Source organism: Gracilinanus agilis, chromosome X (genome assembly GCF_016433145.1).
Source record: "Gracilinanus agilis isolate LMUSP501 chromosome X, AgileGrace, whole genome shotgun sequence".
NCBI classification, from domain to species: Eukaryota; Metazoa; Chordata; class Mammalia; order Didelphimorphia; family Didelphidae; genus Gracilinanus; species Gracilinanus agilis.
In genome coordinates this window covers 22152135-22173471 of record NC_058136.1, presented here as the reverse complement: position 1 = coordinate 22173471, position 21337 = coordinate 22152135, and the positions used below count along the sequence as shown (strand labels likewise).

Below are 21337 nucleotides of genomic sequence, written 5' to 3'. Positions count from 1 at the left end.
TCCTCCCCTTCTCTTCCTCTCCATTCCCTTTCTCTCTCCCTCTCTCCCCCTGTCCTCCTTGCCTCTCTCTCCCCCTTTCCCTCCTTCTCCACTTTCTCTCCCTCTCCCTTTCCCTCCTCCCCTTCTCTTCCTCTCCATTCCCTTTCTCTCTCCCTCTCTCCCCTTGTCCTCCTTGCCTCTCTCTCCCCCTTTCCCTCCTTCTCCACTTTCTCTCCCTCTCCCTTTCCCTCCTCCCCTTCTCTTCCTCTCCATTCCCTTTCTCTCTCCTTCTCTTTCTCTTCAACAAGACGAAAATATCTCAGCATGATAGGACTGAAGGAAGCTTGTTCCACACCTCCAGGTATTCATGGGCTGTAGGTTATTTTCATGGACTGCTGGGGGAAATGCCAATATCTCAGGCTGTGTTATTCATTGTTCAGCTTGAACAATCACTGAAGGATATTTCATCAAACAGAAACAACTCTAAAAATAGGGACAAATATTCTGGTAAAAAAAGGGAAAGATGGGGAGTGGGGGGGGGAGACTGTATGTACAGTCCTTTCATTTCAAAGAAAGGTGACCCATTTTCATCTGAGTTAGGGAGAATAAGAATAATAAATAACTCGCATGTATGCAGCCCTTTATGGTCACAAAGCACTTTGCATACATTATCTCATTGATCGGCCCAGCCCCTGGTGGGGCTAGAATGCCAGAAGCATAGCATTTCTGAGTGAGGAGGAACCACTAAGCCCAAGCTCATAGTGGCTGAACAAGAATCCTTTCTAAAACATATCTGAGGAGTAGCCAGGAAGACTCTGCTTGACAACCAGGAAGGAAGGGGGAACCGGGCATTTCTTAAAGCAAGCATCCTATTTTGAAACCACTCTGATTGTTAAGAACTTTTTCCTTTATATTGAGTTAAAATCTTCCCCCGCACCTTGCACCCATTGCTTCTAAGTCTGCCCCTTGAAGCCAGCACGAGATTAATGGCTCTTTCCTAGGACAGGCCTTCAAATACTTGAATACAGTCTTCCTGTCTGTCCAATCCACCTCCCCCTTCTTTTCCAGGCTGAACAATCCGGTTACTTCAAGTGATCCTCATGTTGCCTCATGAAATCATCATAACAACCCTGGGAAGTGGTGCTCTTAGCTGTATTTTATAGATGAAGAAGCTGAGGCCAAGATGAGTTAAGTGACTTGCTCAGGGTCACACATCTAGTAAGTATGCAAGTCAGCAGGATTCAAATTTGGGTCTTCCCTGACTCCAGGTGAAGCATTGTATATACACTGGTCTGCCTGCCTGCCTGCCTCACCCAATGACATTTAACATTTTAAAAATGTTAAGCATAGGAAAATGGTTGGGTAGATAGTATCTTGTTAACAGACCAAAATAAATAAATAAACAAATGAATAAATATCTATCTATCTATCCATCTATCGATCTTTATCTACATCTACATCTACATCTATATCTACATCTATATCTATATCTATATCTATATCTATATCTATATCCTCTGTCCCTGAATTCAATACCTCTTTTTGGTTCAGTCTTCTCCATAAAGGAGAATGTTCTTCCAGCTAGAAATGAGAGAATAGATATGATTAAGAGAGGCTGGAGGGGCAACTAGGTGTCTCAGTGGATTGAAAGCCAGGCTTGGAGATGGAAGGTCCTGGGTTCAAATCTGGCTGCAGATACTTCCTAGCTGTATGACCCTGGGCAAGTCACTTGACCACAACTTCCTAGTCTTTACCACTAGGTGACTGACCACACCTTCCTTTTGGAAACGTTCTCCTCCCTTAGCTTTAGATATATACTCTTCTTTTCTGGTTCTCTTCCTCTCTTTTTAACTTTTCTTCTCTGCCTCCTTCAGTGATTCCTTATTTTGCTCCTCATTCCACAAAAGGAACGTTGCCTCAGCCCCTTTCTTTTCTCTATCCATACTCTTCACTGGCAAGTTCATTCACTCTCATGACTTGAAGTACCACCCCATTCCCAGACTGGTACCTCTCTTTGGAACCCTAGAAGCAGCCTCAATTACCTACATTTAGGACATCTCCCCATCCCATGCCAGCTGGGTTGAAAAGATCTTTTGAATGAGATTCTGAAGACATTACTGAGGAGTAGGATTTAGATGGTAATGTCAGAGAGGTCCAGAAAGAGAGAAAAGAAAGAAGATTCACCATTAAACATTTCAAAAATACATGAAATTGGGCATTTGGCTTTCAGAGAAGGATCTTTGTTAGAAAACTCTCCTCCAAGTAACTCTTTGAATATTTTCTAATGAAAAATTATTTCTAATAGATCAATTGACTAAAAAATATGGGAAAAAGTTCCTCAGGGATATGGAGAAGAAGGGCAGTTTCAATACTACTGTTCTAAATTTCAGACAGACTTTAAAAAAGCCCTAGAACAGTGATAGTGAACCTTTTAGAGACCGAGTGCCCAAACCTCAACATTCACGCCTCATGTGAGGCACTACCCCTCTCCAGCCTTATCCCACACAGGGGAAGGAGGAAAACACTTCCATTGGGCTGTTGGGCAGAGGGGCAAGTGATGTGAGAAATGTCCTCAGGCATGATAGCGAGGGGGAAGGGAGCAACCGCCATGAGTATGCTCTGGTATGTGTGCCATAGTTTCACCAACACAGACCTAGGTAATAAAGGTTTCCAGCTTTGTAGGAAATCTTCTTTTTTGGTTATCTATTGAGATGTTCAAGTTGATGTCTCAATTCATAATTTGAACAGGAAATTTCTTTTAAAAACATTTTTGTTGTTTTTTAATTGTGTCCAACTCTTAGTGACCATATGGTACATATTATCCCTTGGGTTTTCTTGGTTAAAGATACTGGAGTGGTTTTTCTTCCCTAGTGGATTAAAGCAAACAGAGGTTAAATGACTTGCCCAGGGTCCCACAGCTAGTAGTTGTGTGATGGTGGATTTGAATTCAGTCCAGGCCCAGTACTCTATTCACTAAGTCATCTAGCTGCCTAAAGAGAAACAACTGCAACAAGGAAGAAAGGAGGGAAAGGTTGTCTATAGTGAATGCTCATTCACTGACCAAACCACATTTTTTTACAGGACATGGACTGGGGATGAGAGCAAAGGCAGACCATGGATGAGTACAGACATATGTCATAATCCTGTAAGAACCCTGACTGAAATGCTCAGGCTGGGTGGAAAATGAAGCTGGAGAAAAAAGCTGAGAATGATAGAGAAGGATTTTTAAGCCATATGAGAGAAACAAAAAGGATCCTTGATTTACTATTTGAAGGAAAGTTTCAGATTATTTAGCTCAACTCTCTCATTTTATAAATAAAGAAACTGAGGCCCAGAGAGGGGAAATGATTTGGCCAAAGTCACATTGACAGTAGGTCAAAATTTGAGCCAGGTTTCCCAACTCTAAATTCAGTGCTTTTGCATTTATACTTATTAGAGATGGGGCCACTGATCAGGGTTAATGAAAGATAATGACGAGATGGCATCTTAGTTTAATAGACCTGCTTAATTCTTCTTCTAGTCAGGTTTTCTCTGCCAAAGAAAATGATACTTGGATTACAAAGGACAGAACCAAAATGGCTAAGACAGAGCAGGTATCTATCATATATATATATATATGTGTGTGTGTGTGTGTATATATATATATATATATATGAGAGAGAGAGAGAGAGAGAGAGAGAGAGAGAGAGAGAGAGAGAGAGGGCTTTGATTAAATCAAGTCACTGGCCCTGATAAATTAAATTCCAGGCTGTGGAAACAATTGGTAGATGTTACTGATGTCAAGATCATAGCCAATGGGAAAAGAAAAAATGTCCTGCATTTGAAAAAAAATAAGAGAAGAAAAGGATCCTGCAATCCTTTTCTTGAGGTCCAAGAGTATGGCTTTGACTTGGCAAAATCCTAGACTATGTTATTTAAAGGATGGTTAGGGAGCACGTAGAAAAGGAAGCAGCCATCAGAAAGGCCCGACATGGCTTAATCAAGAACAGGTCAAGCCGGAATGCTTCATTTCCTTTTTTGACAAAGTGGTATCATTTTAATTAATTTTACTTGAAGCATTTGCCAAAGTTTCTCATGCTATTCCAGTGGAAAATAGAGGTGTGGGCTCCGTGATAATACAGGATATGGAACTTGTTGACTAGGCAAACCCAAGAATTAATCAATTTTTTCGTCAATTTGGAATGAGGTCTTCATTGGAGGGCATTGGGTACCTTTGCTTGATTATATGTGTAACTGCTTTGCCGATGATTTGGTTAAAGGTGCAGATGCTATACTTATAATTTGAGGATTTCATCAAGCTAGAAGAGACAGCCACATAGGCTCGGGATCCAAAAAAATCCCTAAGCTACAAGTTTGGGCTAAATGTAATAAAATAAAGTGTAATGGGGATAAAGGTAGTCTTACACTTAGGCCAAAAAGAATCAACTCAGGTAGAGATAGGAGGAAGCATGATGATTAGACGGCATTTCATTGGGAAACTATTTAAAGGTTTTAGAGGACTGAGGTCTCATTGTGAATCAATCCGATGACATTTGCTATTGTGAAGATGAAATGAGATAACACGTAACATGCTTTGAAACCCTTCCAGACCTTTATAAAGGCTAGCTATTATTATTATTATTATTAATCTTTATAGGGCAGACATAAACACTACTATGACCTTAGGCTACACTGAGAAGCAGCAATCTGTCACTTTCCTAGTCTAAGTCGAGGGAAGCACTAGAAAGCTAGACTCTGTCCTATTCAGACTACATCTGTGATGTCTTCAGTTCTGCTTGCTCCATTGTAGGGGGTTATTGAGAAGTTGGAGTGTATCCAGAGGAGGACAGCTGGGTTGGCGGAAGGCACTGGATTCATGTTGTAAGAGGTCTAGTGGAAGGTACTGAGAAGAGTTAGGCTAGAGAAGAAGAGACTCGGGGAGAACATGATAGCTGTCTTCAAGTGACTGAAGGGCTGTCAGATGGAGGAGGGATTAGACTTACTCTGCTAGGACCTAGGAACAATGGATGAGGCAGTTAAAGAGAACAGATTTAGGTTTGGCGTCCCCGAATACTTCCTAATAATTAGAAGAATCCAAAAGTAGGACTAAGTGGTGCAGTGGATAGAGCGCCAGCCCTGGATTCAGGAGGACTTATCTCATGAGTTTGAATTTGGCCTCAGATACATTGGAGCTGTGTGACCCTGGGAAAGCCACTTAACCCTGTTAGTCTCAATTTCCTCATCTGTAAAATGAGCTGGAGAAGTAAAAAGCAAACCACTCCCGTCTGTATCTCTGCCAAGAAAATCCCAAAGAAGCTCATGAAGAATCAGACACAACTGAAATGACTCAATGACCTCAAAAGTGGAATGGAACAGGCTGTCTTGAGAGGTGTCAGGTCAGCCCTCACTAGAGGTCTTCAAACCAAAGCATGATGGTTCTTGATTGAGGATGCTTCTGAGGGGATTATTGTGCAGGCCTGGGTTGGACTTGAAGGCCTCCAAGTCTCCTTCCAGCTCTGTGTTTCTGGGATCCTGAGATCTCTCATGAATGTTTCAACGTTCACATGTCTCAGATTGACCTCAATGCCTTCTCTTTCCAAACTGCTTCACCTTCAAACTTCACTCTTGCTGCCCCAGCATTTACCTGGTTGCCCACACTGTAATCCTTTGTGTTTTTCTCACTGGCCCAATGTTTCTAGGATCCCATTACACTCTGAAAAAAAGTGCTTGCTGTATACTATGCCCCGTGCTAAGTGCTGGGGACACAAAAGCAAGTCTGAAACAATCCTTGTCCTCTAGAAGCTTCCATTCTGTCCTTCCAAGGGTGGAGCCAAGATGGCAGAGTAAGGCTCATTCTGTGAGGGGGGAAACAGCTTTTACATAGTTAAGTCAAAACAAAATATATTCTAGGTGAATTCAAAGTAATTTTGCTGGGAACAGGAAAGCTCTAATAATTGGGAAATCCAGAAAGGCACAGCGCCCCACCAGTCATTACTTAATATCAGCCTTTTAGATGAAGACATTGAAGGGATTCTTATATACGTGGATGACCCAAAGTAAGGAGGGCTTACTACTACATTGAACCACAGCCTTGTCTGCCTTTCAGAAACTTGAAAAGAGTAATCATGACCCCTCCTTGCCACTTCCCCAACCCGTCTTTTCTTCAGGCTAAACATATCTAGCTCTTCAACGGATCCTCCTTCATATTTCACGAATCAAAGACTTTTATCCTCCTAGTCGCCCTCCTCCGGACACTCTAGCTTTTCAACGCCCTTCCTAAACCAAGAATCCACCAATCATTTCTGAAAGGGAATCCTAAAAATAATAGTCGGAGGAATATTGTAACTGAAGTCCAGTGCTCTCACACCAAATCAAAATACCACAAGCATCCTGAAGGAAGCACTTTTAAGCAGCAAATGCTATGGTCGGGATCACACAAGACTTGGCAGCTTCTAACACAAACAAACCAAATGAGAAGATCTTGGAATCCAGTATTCCAAAAGGAAACGAGAGAAGCTTATATAGGCTAAGAGGGAGAACAATACTTAGAAAGTCAGAAGCAAAACATATTTCCTGGTCCTAAGGGGAAGATTAAAAGAAAAAAAAGAAAGGAAAAGAATTAGCAGCTTAGGAAGGTGCCCTGGATTGCCTCTTAGACAATTGGGGAATATCTGGACAAATTGAGGTATATGAATGTGATAGGATAATAATGCACCATAAACAATGTCAAAAGAAAGAAAGAAGTTCAGAGGATCCTGAACTGAGTAGAGGATCGAATCCTACAGGGACAACGACATTATAATGAAGAACAACTATGGAAGACTTAAGAACTCTGGTCAAAGTAACAACCAACCAGCTCTCCAGAGGATCTATGCTGATGTATGTTACCCATTTTTTGAAAGCTATCAACAGCCAAAGGAATGAATCTTTAATGACGGAATTCTGGTCATTGGAGGGCGGATATGTTTTGAAACCAAGAAGTAGCCCTCAAATTGCTGTCTCCTCATAAGGTTGGTCCTATGTCTATCGGGGCCTCTTGTGTTAGGCCAAATACACTCTATGTGTAGTACCTGCCAAGGGATCTCTCCCTTCTTGGCATCTTTTCCACCAACGACCCGATTCAATTCTTTATGTATGGGCGTGATTTGTGTGCCTTCATCTGGAACCTGCTCCTCCTCGGTAGAGTTTGCATTGTCCATATTGACGAAGACGCTTTCGGCACGGGTGAGTTTCTTAAGATTTAAAGGAACTGACACTCTTCCACAAGGATATGGTACTGGAAGAGGAAGAGAATAGAAAGCCAACCGTGAGAGAGTGCCCTCCCCACACAAGGCAGCCTCATCAGCTGAGATGAACACAATGGGCAAATTTTTAATTTTAGCTGGGAAGGATTTAGTGTTTTAAGGTTTCCAAGATGATTTACAGATATTATCCCCTCTTATCCTAACAATGATCCTGAGAGGTAGGTGCTGTTATTATGCCCATTTTAACACATAAGGGCATTGAGGTAAACAGAGGTTAAATTACTTGCCCAAGGTCACACAGCTACTGAGTATTTAAGTTCAAATTTGAACTTGGATCTCCTTGATTCCAGGCTCAGAGCTCTCTCTACAGGGTTACCTAGCTGGATGGAGAGTCTAGTCAAAGAGTTGATTTAGTTATCTATATTAAAATACCCTACAAGTTCTCAGAGCTTTGGTAATTGAGCAGATTTTTCCAATAGGCCTCCTGTGGAGGCAGGAGAGTGTCCTCCTACTTCAAGACAGGCTCATTATAACCTTGAACACCATCTCTGCCCCTTTGCTCCTCAGATGGGTCAGTGTGAGCTTCTGCACCTCCAGAACAGGGATGTCAATGGCTGGGCAAAAGAACCTGACAGTGACTCCGTAAGGTGAGCCCAGTGTAGAAGGACTGGGAGCAACTTCATCACCTAGAAATCATGATCCAGTTCACTTCAGAGAAGCAGAGGTATAAAGTGAGTAGAGATCTCAGCTAGTCCAGTGCCCTCATTTTACAGATGAAGAAATGGAGGCCCAGGAATCTGAGGGGAGCTGACAAAGTCACACAGATTAAGACCATCCAAAGCAAGACTTGAACCCAGGTCTTCTGACTCTTGAACTTATACCCTTTTTGCTCTACTGATTCAGTTTAATAGGCATTTGTTCAATATCTACTATGAGTCAGGCACTGTTCTAGGAACTGGTGGGGATACAAAGACAAAAAACAATTTTTGTTTCCAAAGAGTATATGTTTTACTAGCGACTGAATAAACACACAATAAAGGGAGAGGGACTGGATCTGTGATTTGGTGGGTGTGGAGAGCTCCAGGTGAGGAAACTCCCTTTATCGGTGCAGTTGGGCACCATCTTTATAATACATACTTTTAGGGAGCTGACGAGAGCCACAAGACATTAAATACCTTGTTTAGGGTTCCACAGCCAGAATCTAACAGAAGTAGAACTTGAACTCGAGTCTTCCTGGCTTTGAGGCCAACTCTCTTTCTCTACCTTTGCTATATGACATTGTCCCTCATTACTTTTGTATATACATACACACAAATTAATATAAAGTATTTTCAGAGGATTAACAATGTGGGAGAATCCAGTTAGGCCTTTTGGAGGAAATGGCACCTGAAGGAAGCCAAGAAGAAAGCTAGGGAGACGGAATATTCTAGTCAGGAAGGACAGCATGTGCTGGAAGGGGATCAGATGTCATGGGTGAGGTGTATTAAACAGGCCATTTTGATAGCAGTCAGTCTAGAAAGATCTGTTTCAGTCAATCTGTGAAGGGCTGATTTCTAAGTCCCTGATTTTGCCCTAAAGGTAGTAGGCAACCATCAAGGCTTCTTGAGCAGGAAACATCATGACAAGACCTGTGCTTTAGGACACTTAGGGAGTCTTTCTTACATAAATCATGTGCGATAATATTGTAAAATGTTCAGCTTGTTACCTGGCACATAGTAGGTACTTAATACATTTTTGTTCCCCCTTCCCTCAAATGGAATAAATGCTAGATTAAGACTTGCAATACATGGCTGGCTTCCAGAGTTAGCTCTTCTACTTGTTCAATTACCCTTTCTGGATCTCTCCTTCTAGATCAGATCAAGGGCTAGGAGTCACTGTTATCTTAGGATTCCAATCTTATACGTTGTCTGTCCGTAGATCCAGATTTTGCTCTCCCTCCCAACCACTAGCTGTTGGGATAGATTTGGGCTACCTTGTTGCCCACCATTATTAACTGGTTGGTTTGCCCTGTGTAGTTAGAATCTTGAAGCGTTAAACTACATTACCCCAAATGCTTTTCCCTTTGCCCACGTTGTGTCTTCACATATTGTTTATAAGTTTTGTAACTCCACCCCTCTCGCTCTCTTTTATCGCGTGCAGGCTGGGTGAGCTCTCTCTAGTTTTTAATCTTCCTTTACTTCGAGTTCGTATTAATAAACTTTATAAATATTATACTTGGAGATATTGTATATTAATTGTAATCTTTACAGCTCCAACCAGAACATCAGAGCTGATGAGGACCTTTGAGATCTGAGAGGGGAATAGATTTGTCCTCTGTCACGTGGTGATTTAGTGAAAGAGCCCCAGGTCTCTGCTACTCAGGACCTACGTGACATGGAAAAAGTCAACTGACCTCTGTTTGCCTCCCTTTTTTCATATATAAAATGAGGGGACATCGAAGCTTAATCTGGAGTCTGACGGCCCGTGTTCACATCCCAACTCTCCTCCTTCCTTCCTATGTGACCTTAGACAAATAAATGAACTTCTTTGTGCCTCAGTTTCCTGATCTGTAAAATGAAGGGGTTGGACTAGCTGGCCTCCAAAGTCCCTGCTACTTAAAATTCGTGAGCTGACCATCTCCAGAGCCTGGGTCCTTTCTAGCATGATCTCATTGAGTTGAAGCCTCCAACTCCCCCCAAGGTGAGCAGTTCCCTTCCTCCTCCATCACATGGGCTCCCATCAGAACCAAATGCAAAGGGCTTGGCCACCTTTTCCTTAGGGGCTATCTTAGATGTCAGGCCTCAGAGAAAATCCAGATGCCCTCTTCCACTTCATCACCTGACTGCTAAAATGATCTGCTGCCTGACTCGGTGGTCTCCAAACTCATTTCTGTCTCTTCCCAGGTGCCCGAGCACAAAATGTCCCATTTTGCTTCTACCTCTGTATCTTGTAACCGACATCTCTATAGCAACCAGCTGCAGTGAGGTAATAGCATGTGCTTGGCAAAACAGGAAATTAGGTTACAAAGGCTTCTGTATAAATATTAATCATTCGTAATGGCTAGAGAGAGGAGTGTAACGCCAGTGAATGACAGGTAAGCTTATTTCTTGTTTAGTCTATTTGGTTCCCCCTCCAAAGCAAGTCAGGCTTAACAACAAATTGTTTAAAAGTTGGGGAGTAGTTCTCGTTTATTCTTCCCAAGCTCATGATACAGTTCTCCACTGCACCGTTCCTGCCCAGGCAGCCGATGGATTTTCAGAGTTCTAAACTATTAATCTGGAGGAGGAGGTGGTGGTTGTTTTCCCTTTCCTGATTTGGGAGGCTGGCAGGGTCAAAAGGCTTTGCAGGGAGGCATTTTGGATCAAGAGGGTCCTGATATAGGTATGGTGTTTAGAAACATCAGGATCATTGAGGGCAGCTGGGTGGCTCAGTGGATTGAGAGCCAGGCCTAGAGATGGGAGGTCCTGGGTTCAAATGTGGCCTCAGACACGTCCCAGCTGTGTGACCCTGGGCAAGTCACTTCACCCCCATGGCCTAGCCCTCACTGCTCTTCTGCCTTGGAACCAATACACAGTATTGATTGTAAGATGGAAGGTGAGGGTTTTAAAAAAAGAAAGTTTGCTCCCTGTTGGCTTTTTGGGGAGTGGGAAGAGCATTAGATTTGGAGCTTGGAGGAATCCGCTTAGTAAACATGGGCAAGTCTCTTTAATCTCCTCTGGCCTCAGTTTCTCCATCTGTAAAATGGGTAGAATAATAACACCTCCCTCTCAAGGTTATCACGAGGCTCAGATGACAAACGATTACAAAGCTCTTTGCAAATATTGAAGAACAATGTAAATATCAGCTCTCACCCTCATCCTCTCCTCCTTTTTGGATGCAGCTCAAGTAGAAACTCTCCTAGGACAAATTGCACGCTGTCCTGCTCCATTTATTATTTGTCGTTTGATGAGCCTTTTTACAGATGGATAAAATGACTTCTTCATGATCTACTAATTGTAGGAACATGACTGGCCAGCCTAGGTGTCACCCAACAGCTGCGGCTAATGCAGTGAAAAGGGGCCCAGGGATGCCAGCAGATGTTAGCCCCCTCCTAGGCTCCTTAGCTCACTTCCTCTGGTCTGCTCAGTTGTTAATATTCACCCCCTCCTTGTGGATGTGGTATTCACTTCTCTGGGTATGCCTCGTCTCCACTCCCTCCTCACCCCGCCGTAGACCGTAAGCCCATCGGGGGTGCAGAGGGTTGGAATTTTGTGTTTGTGTCCCCAGCTCTTCACTCATAGGATCCCCCTTTGTACTTAACTAGAATCAAGCTCACTGAGCTGCGTAAGGCCACACCAAGTGAGGTGACTTCAGGGTCCCAGAAGTGCCAGAGGCTGGATCTGAGCCCAGGTTTTCCTGACTCTCACCCCTGAATCCATCCTACTCTGCTGCCTTGCTGCTGCATCTAGTGGGGCATTCATAAATATTTCGCAGACTGAATTGAATTGACCCCCTGCTGAGGCAGCTAGGTGACCATGGGGAGAGAGGCCTAGACTCGGAGGCTGGAAAGAGCTGAGTTCAAATCCTACCTCTGATGCTTATTGGCTATGTGATTCCGGGCTGGTTAGTGAGCCTCTCTCAACTTGTTTCCTAATCAAGAATAGGAGGCGGGTTGGATTCAGTGGCCTCCAAAGGCCCTCCCAGCTCTAGATATGTGGTTGTTTGATCTAGGATGCTATGACCGAATACCCAGAGGTCTGGAGGAGCTGTCAATGACGGCCAAGTCAGGGGCTGCTTCTGCAGAAGCCCTCAGACTGCTGCTGCTCAGGCTCAAGGAAAGAGACTGTCCACCTGGGAGCCAGATATCCCCAGCAGCCACAGTGGGGTTAAAAAGGAGCCCCTGCAGACTCCACAGCGTTCAAGACCATTCCCTTAGGTTGCTATGGGGGCACTCCTGCTTATTGGTAGCATCTTCAATTTCCTCTGCTGAGATTCGCCTCGATGTGGAGATAGGCAGCCTGCCTGAGCAGACTGGCGAACCTCAAAATGTAATAGAGCAGCCTAATCAGATTCCACCTTCGAGATATCAGAAACACCCCTCTGCCATACAAAATAGGCACAAAGGAGCTGCTTCTCAGAGGCAGCTCCAGGGCGCTTCATTTAGTTGATCCCCATGCACTTGGTAAGCACCTACTATGTGTCAGACACTACATAGATGCTGAGGAGCTAGAGACAGAACAGTATCTGTCTTCAAGAAACATATGGCAGGGGGCAGCTGGGTGGCTCAGTGGATTGAGAGCCAGGCCTAGAGACAGGAGGTCCTGGGTTCAAATCTGGCCTCAGACACTTCCCAGCTGTGTGACCCTGGGCAAGTCACTTCACCCCATTGCCTAGCCCTTACCACTCTTCTGCCTTAGAACCCATAGTATTGATTCCAAGATGGAAGGTGAGGGTTTAAAAAAAAAAAGCATATGGCAGGGCTGCAGGGCTGGTATCGGGGGTAACAAATCTACAAGTATCAATAATAACTGAAAAATGTATATTTCTAATATATAGAAATGCATATCAAATAAATATAAGACTGGTTTATGGGGGGAACTGGAGGTGAAGGGGAGAGGCGTTAAGAAAGCTTTAGGTTGGAGGTGTTCCTTCAGCTAAGTTTTGAATAAAATTAGGATTCTAAGAGACAGAGGTGAAGAAAGAAGGCATTCCAGGCATAAGGGAACAGCCTAGGCAAAAGCATGAAGATGGGAGATCATGTATAAGGAATAGCAAGAAGCCCAACCAGTTTGGCTGGACTAATAGAATGCGGGAAGAAAAGCTATGTACAGTAAAGTCAGAAAGGTTAGATTGGGGCCATGTTGTGGAGATTATTTCTGTCTGGTGCCAAGTATCGCTACCACTGACATGAGGGCTGATTTGTTCTCTTTGAGATTCCTCCCACTTCATTTTCAAAGAGGAGTATGCATGGGAACACAATGGCTCTTGGTCCTTTCCTAACACATGAGTCGTCCAGTCGACATAGCCTTTCTCTGAGGTGGCATGACCATGAGGAGCCTGGAAATGTTGGCCCAGAGAATTGATTCCTTTCTGCCTAGATGCAAGGCATTGATCAATCTGACCAAAGGGTACAGCTTACAGCTGCAAGAGTGACTTCGAAAATGCCAAGCTTGTTGGAACACAGCTTGAGACCCAGGGATTTAAAATGATCTCTGCAGAGTCTCCCAGTCAGGGGCCGACAGAATCATGCGCAAAACACTCAGTCACTGGGTTGCTAGCCCTCTTGGGATCTTTGTTGTTACCACTGATGGAATTCAATTTACAGGCTCACAAATATTTAAACCAGTCATGCCAACTGGTGGTACCTCATGTCCTGAAAGCCTAAGAGAAAACTGCTAGGCTTCGAAGAAATTAAACCGTGGAGAAGGATGGAAGAAACGAAGGAAGGAAAGGAGGGAGGTGGGAAGGCAGGAAGGAGGGAAGGAGGAAAGGAAAACTTGATTGATTGATTATTTGGACTGGACAGCTTAAGAGAGTTGAGAATTCCCCATGCTGAGTAGGGTAAAAATATTCAAGACTTGAGGGCCCAGATTGCCTTTCATTTTGCTTTGATATTCTCAGCGCCCAGCATTGTGCCTGGCACCTCGTAGGCACTTAATACATGTTTGGGCTGGCTTGAATTGTGAAATTAGAGAGGAGCTATTAGAGATTCTCTAGCCTTGCAGGGGTTCTTCACTTTTTTGGTGTTATGGAGCCCTTTGACAGTGTAAAGAAGGCCAGGGCCCCTTTTCAGAATAATGTTTTGAACGTATGAAATACTAAAGAAAATCAAGCCTGTCTCTGTCTATGTAAATACAAGTTCAGAACCCCCCAGATAAGACCCTCTGACTCATCAAACCTTTGTTGGGCCCAAGAGGAAGGAATTCTACTTTCCATCTCTTGGGATCTCTGGTTATCTTCAAAAGCTCTCAGTTTTTCCTTCAGAAAACCCTTTTCCAACCAGTTCCCCCATGCCCATTTGACAGGCCTCTACCACCTCAAACAATCCTGGGCACGCTTATCTTATTTCATCTTGTTTCCCCCCAGTGAAATGTAAGTTCCTTGAGGTCGGGGACTACTTTTTGGTTTGTCTTTCTGCTTTTGTGGCCCAGCACAGGGACTGGTACATTGTTGGTGGTGAATAAATTCTAGCTGGAACATAGGTAATTAATGAACGCCATTGGTGGATTGATTGTATATGTCTAGGGAGCTAGACATTTTTCAGGTCATAACATTTGTTCGAAGATTAAATGCTGGTTTGGGGGAGGCAGCTGGGTAGCTCAGTGGATTGAGAGCCAGGCCTAGAGATGAGAGGTCCTGGGTTCAAATCCGGCCTCAGCCACTTCCCAGCTGTGTGACCCTGGGCAAGTCACTTGACCCCCATTGCCTAGCCTTACTACTTCTGCCTTAGAACCATTCTAAGGCAGAAGGTAAAGGTTCCAAAAAACAAACAAACAAATAAATAAATAAGTAAACAAACAAACAAATAAATAAGTGAATGAATAAATAAATAAATAATGCTGGTTTGGTCAACTTATCTGTAGGACTTTAGAAAATCGGTTTCAATTTGGACCTTCTGGTTCACAGGACTTTTGGTCTTCTGCCAATCGGTATCCTGAAGTACAGTGACACACCACCTTGTTCAAGTTATTCATCTTGCAGAATTGCTTGCAGCCACCATTTTTAATGCTACAGCTGGCATCTGGAAGGGAAGTCAGTTAATCAGTCAACTAACATTTGATTAAGCACGTACTGTGTGCAAAGTGCAGGATCCATACACAGTAGGGCCCACGTCCTCAGAGGATACGTTCCAAGATCCACTGTGGATGGCCGACGCCGTGGATATAAGTGAACACCTGTGGACCCCACATAGCTATACTCTCTCTTCACACTGCGACCCCTCAGCTCAGTGCACAGTGCCCACCCCTGTCCAGTCCCACAAAAACCACGCCCCAAAAGACAATGAGTGAAATAAAGGGGAAGTGAAAATAAAAGGCTTTGCATAGCAGTTGGCCACGGATAACTGAAACCGAAGATATCTATACCAGGGATAAGGGGACCCACCTGTACAACAAGCAAAAAGAAAAACCACCCCTGCCCTCAAGGAGCTTCCATTCTAACAAGGAAAGACAACTTCTAAAGGGGGAGCTGAAAAGCACGAGGGGAGGGGATCATGGGCATGCTGGCTCCATGTCTGGAGAATGAAGGATTACTGTTCTGAGGCCGATGGTTCTGGGAAAGAAGTCGCCCATGGGAGAAGTGGGGGTTCCTTTGGTTAATGAGATGGACTAGATGGCTGCTGAGATTGCTTTTCAATCTCATATTCTCTGGTTCTGGCGCTAGGGCATTTTTCTTTTTTTGAACTGAAGTATGAGAGTTTCTATCTACCCACAATGACAACAGTAGCATCCCTGGGAGGGATTTGGAATCCTTAGTCTAGGGAAATTCAGAACTCAGTGGGGATGACATGAGATTACAGATTTGGAACTGGAAGATACCTTAGAGGTCATCTAGCCTAACGTCCTCATTTTACTGATAGGGAAACTGAGAGGTGAATACAAGAGTTGTCTTCAAGTATTCATGAAAGGGGGATAAGACTAGTTCTTGGCCCCAGAGGGCAACATGAGCAGGAGCAATGGAGGGGAGGTACAGAAAAAGGGATTTAGACTTCCTGAGAATTCTGGCTCTCCCTGCCTCAGGAGGAAATGGGTTCTTCTTTGCTGGAATTCTTCCAGAGGGGGCTGATGTGTCATAGAGGCCATTGTTGTTCTTATAAGGCCTCTGATTGAACTGAGAGCAGGAAGGGGCTTTAGGGGCCATCTCTAGATTAATCCCCTCATTTTTCAGAGGGGAAACTGAAGCCCAGAGATGAGAAATGATTTGCCTGTTGATGAATGGATAGTAAAATAGCAGAACTGGGATTCAAATCCAGGTCTTCTGACTCCAAATCCAGTGTTCTTTCCATCGTATGGCACTGCCATCAAGCAAATAAAAATGTAAATGTTTTCTCTAGGGGGCACTCTAGGGCCTGCAATTTCACCCCTGTCCCAGAGATAATCCCCAAATACTTAATCTGATTTTGTAGCTGTTTTCAATGAATACAAATGTGACTTTGTACTTTCCCCTGCTCCAGCCAGTGCTGATAACCTTGGTTATTTTATCCTTCACTTGGTGTCACTTTATTTCTACCCAGAAATGTGAAAGTGTACAGCCAAAGCAAACAAGTCCTGGAGAGAGTGTTCAGCCAATCTGCAGATGAGCTGAGGCGTTGACAAGGGAAGGAGACCTTTGACTTTGTCTAGGCCACCTCCCCTGCCTCGCTCCCTCCACTATAAACTCCTGGGTGTTTTCCTAGCTCAGGTTCTGGGTCATGTGACTAATTTGGTCATTTCCCACCTCCATCCTTTTCCTACATATTCACTTGAGTCACCTGCAGAAAGGTTCTAGGCTAGCAGCTGGAGTTGAGAGGTTTTCATTTTGAGAATGTAGATCTAGATAGAGCTGGAAGGGACTTCAGAGGTCCTCTGTATAAACAATGAGAGGAGTGTAAATTCAAGGCTAGAAGACCTCACAAACTAGTTTAATCACATCCCCCTCATCGCCAGCCATTTTACAGATAAACCAAACTCTAGAAAAGTTGAGTAGAAGGGTACTTTGAGACCATCTTGTTCATTCCATTCAGATTAGAAGTGAGGAAACTGAGGCCCACAAAGGAACTTTAATTCCAGTCCTAATAGGCTTTACATTGTTCCCTGCTATAGATTAGCTTTGAACATGTAGTGGCACAGAATGAAAAAAGGCACTAGAGTTGGTTCTGGAAGGCTAAGACAACTCTAGCCTCTGCACACATCTATCTCACAAGCAGATGAGAGTCACTAAGGTCCAATGCCAGCACAGTTTTTGCATTCGAGTGCCCAGAGGGCAAATTCAAGCTGTCTCTGAGCTCCACACCCACCTCCACCCCGCCCCATTATCCAGAGAGGGTAGAGAGGAAATGTTTGCTTTGGGCAGCTGGACACGCAAAAAAAATGTCCTAGGGTGCTGGGAAGAGGGAGAGTGAGCAGCTCCCTGAGTGCTGCCTGGGCACTCATGCCAATATTTCACCAATGCTGTCCTATGCCCCTGTCCTTTGTTTAGCAATAACCTTTTGGTGGCTGCAAGCTTCACAACTACTCCTATGGTTAATAGCTTCTCATCACCTGCTTCCTTCTCCATCTCTGCTTTAATCAATCACTGGGTACTTGGAAGCAAACTATCCCCAGCCCACTACCCTATTCCCATTCTTTCATCTCCAACCACTGAAGCACACCTGATTGCCATCTTCCATCTCCTTGCCCTTTTTGAGACCCAACTCCTTATTTACTGCAACCATGTTATATTCCTGGTCTTCCTCTCCAGTGCCAGCTATAATCTTCAGCCCACCAGCATATACTGGTCCTGTAGATTGGGATACTTCTTTGTACACAATTTGTAAACTTACTTTACCACCATCAATCAGCAACATCTCCTTTGTCAAGAAATTAAAAAAATTTCTCCCTAATCTCTGATGGTTTGTAATAGCTCTCAGATTATTCTCCTTCATTTCTTTTCTTCAAACCATTACCTTCCATCTTAGAATCAGTAGTGTATATTGTTTCCAAGGCAGAAGAGTGATGAGGGCTAAGCAATGAGGGTTAAGTGACTGGCCCAGGGTCACACAGCTAGGAAGTCTCTGAGGCCAGATTTGAGCCCAGGACCTCCTGTCTCTATGCTTGACTCTCTATCCACTGAGTCACCCAGCTGCCCCATCTCCTTCCTTTATTATTATTATTAGTAGTAGTGTTGTTGTTGTTGCTTTCCTTCCTTTCTTAATCAAGCACTCATCATATTCCTTGCCCCATCTCCAGCCCTTACAGCAGGGGATTTAATCATCCACAGCACAGATGTGGCCATCTCCTAATTCCTTAATCTCCTTAAATCCCATGATCTAGGCTTTTACTCACCTCAGCCATACATGAGCCACAGTAGATCCTACCATTATCCACAAGTATTCTGTTCCTATGCATTTTAACATTTCTCCTCCTCAGAGGCCTCTGATCTCTCTTCTCCATAGTTCTTAGGCTGTTACTGTTTCTCTTGCCTCACTCTCCCAGCTTTACTCTGTAATTAGCCAAGTGAACTCTACATTGTCCTCTCTTCTCAAATTCCTTGCATCTTTGTCCCATCACCATTCAGGTGGCTAATCTCAGTTTAGGGTTGCTTCTACCATTCACTTTCTCTACTCCTACTCATAGACTGTTGAATGGAGATAGAGGAAATCACCCAATTGTGCTGGCTTGGTACTGTATGAATTCATTTTCTTTAAGCTCAATTGGGCCCTCAGTGCAGTTCCTCTTCCCTGATTGATTCCCTAATTTAATCCCCACAAAAGCTATTCCAAACCTCCTCTCTCTTCCTTCCTCAAGCCTCACACACAATGCTTCCCAATTTTGTTGGCTAAGGGTCCTTCTTATTTTCCTGAAAAAATGAGCCCATTAGATGTGAGCTTCCTCTAAGCTCTTTTTCTTGATCTCAAATCCCTCTGATATTATCCTCTACTCTCTTCTTTCCCCCAGTCTCTGACAATGCGGTGACCTTTCTCTTTGCCTAGGCCAGTGATGGCTAACCTTTTAGAGATCAAGTGCCCAAGTGGCAACCCTCACATCGCATGTGAACCCTCACCTTACCCCAGACAGAGGAGGGAGGAAGTGCTCCCATTGGGCTACTGGGCAGAGTAGGTAATGGGAGAAATGTCCTCAGGTGTGTGTGGAAAGGGTAAAGGGAGCAGGCCCCTCCAGCATGCATACCATAGGTTTGCCAACATAGACGTAGGTCAACCTCTCTCCATAAGCTCTTATCCTGTTTGCTTCTGTCTTCTCTAGAAGATAGTGACTTCAGTGACCACCACTCCCCTTTAATCTTTATCCTTTTCTTATGTACTGGCTCCTTTCTATTGATGTCAATCATTTTCAAGTCTCCCCCAAACTTACAAAAAGAAAAAAAAATCTCTAGACTTGACTACCACCTCAAGCTATCACTCTATCTCTCTCGTATCTTCCTTAGCCAAAGATCCTCTAAAAAGCTGTCTACATCTGCTGCCTCTATGTCTCCTCTCCCTCATTCCTCAACCCTTTACAATCTTGTTTCATCATCACTCAACTGAAATTGCTCTCTTCAAAATGGCTAGTGTTCTTGTATTTGCCAAATCTGACAGTCTTTTTATTAGTCTTCATCCTTCTTCATTTATACAACTGCTGCATTCAGCCCTATTGACCACTTTTTTTCCTCCAGCCCAATTCTTCTTCTTTTTTCTATCATGGCCCTGCTTTCTCCTGGTTCTTGTTCTACCTGACGGCTCCTTCTCAGTGTTCTTTACTGGTTCGTCATCCATATCACACAGTTCACCCCACCCCAGCCTCTGTCCCGGGTTCCTTATCCTTCTTTCTTGTTAGTCTCTCTTTTAGTGACCTCCCTATTTCCTATGGCTTTAATTGGCATCTCTATGGAGGGGCAATTAGATGGCACATCTTCCCGAGTTCAAATCTAACCTGAGGCACTTATTGGCTGTGGGACTCTGAGCAAGTTGCTTAACCCTATTGGCCACCATTTCCTCATCTAATGATCTAGAGAAGGAAATGGCACTCCAATATCTCTGCCAAGAAAACCCTAAATGGAGTCTATGAAGATTGGACGTGACTGAATGATGACTGAATGATAAAATGCAGTTGACTGCCCAATCTCTATATCCAAGCCTAGGTTAATTTCTTCCCTGAGTTCCAGTCCTACGTCATTAATTACTTATTGGACATTTCAGACTAAAGTCCCAGAGATAACTCAATGTCAACATGTCTGAAACAGAACTCGATTGTCCTTCCCCCTAAAACCACCCTTCTGCAAAACTTCTCTCTTTCCTTCTAAAGCTCAGCTTGGTTCAGAGACTTGCCCGAGGTCATACAGCTAGCCAGTAGCAGAGCAGGAATTCAACCAGTCTAGTGTCCGCAAACACGGCTAACTTTCTAAACTTTCTAGTCTCCTAAGTTCTTAACCTCAGTCTCTTCCTTCCTTTACCCTCCCTTATCCCACATATTCAGTTACCAAAGGTTGCCATTTCTACCCCACAAACATTTCTGAATTCCTACCCTTGTTCTACTAATAGAGCTTTCACCTTAGTTCAAGCTCTCTCTAGTTATTGCAAGTCTTTCGATCAGTCTTCCTGCCTGAAGCCTCTTTCTCTTCCCATTCATCTAGAGCAGTGATGGGCAAACTTTTTAAAGAGGGGGCCGAAGGAAAGGAAATGCTCATCTGTCAGACTGTTTCTAAGGCAACTCTTTCCAAGTTTCATCGTATTGTATCCTACTCATTGTATTCATCAGATTAGGAATAATGTCGAGCAGCCCCATAGAACATTTCAGGGGCCGCATCTGGCCCATCACTGATCTATACCATACTACCACAAAAAAGTTCCTTTCCTGAAGTGCAGATCTAACTATGTTACTTCCCTTCTCTCTTACCTCCATTGACTCCCTGTTGCTCCTAAAATCAACTGTAGGTTCCTCTGTGCTCTAAAGATTTTCACATCCTAAGGCTCATCTTATAGTTGTAGCCTTTTTCCACACTACCACCTTCTCTAGTACTCTTCAATCCAGCCCAGCTGGCCTTTTTTCTGTTTCTTATACATAATACTCTATCTCCCACTGCCATGCCTTTGCACTGGCTGTTCTTGCTGAAATGCCTTCTTTCCTCTTCTCCACTTCACAGAATCCCTTTGTTCCTTCAAGACAGCTCAAAAGTCACTTTCTACATGAAGTATTGCCTGGTCTCTTCAACTGCTAGCACCTTCTTTTCTGGGCTATGTTATCTTTAACTGTTTTGTATTTCTACTTATTTTCTTTTTATTTATTCTTTATGTACTCATTGTCTCCCCCATAAGGACATAAACTCTTTGAAAGTGGGATTTGTTTCATTCAATATATTTGTAGCCCCAGAATTCAGCACAGTGCCTGGCATGTAGTAGCCATTTATTCAATACTTTTTGATTGGTTGATTGAGTTGTATAACCTGGGACCAATCTCTTTGTTGGCCCTCAATTTCCTTCTCTGTAAACTGAGGCAGGGGGAGAA

At 43.7% G+C, this 21337-nt stretch overlaps 1 protein-coding gene across 1 annotated transcript in view; it reads right to left on the bottom strand.

Moving 5' to 3' along the window:
* Positions 1 to 21337, bottom strand: part of F9 (coagulation factor IX) — a 46867-nt gene that overhangs the window by 5116 nt on the left and 20414 nt on the right. Inside the window, exons 5-6 of the mRNA XM_044682466.1 lie at positions 14773 to 14901; positions 7029 to 7234 (exon numbers count right to left, since the gene is read on the bottom strand). Coding sequence (XP_044538401.1) covers positions 7029 to 7234; positions 14773 to 14901 — 335 coding nt within the window. The remainder of the gene's footprint in view (positions 1 to 7028; positions 7235 to 14772; positions 14902 to 21337) is intronic.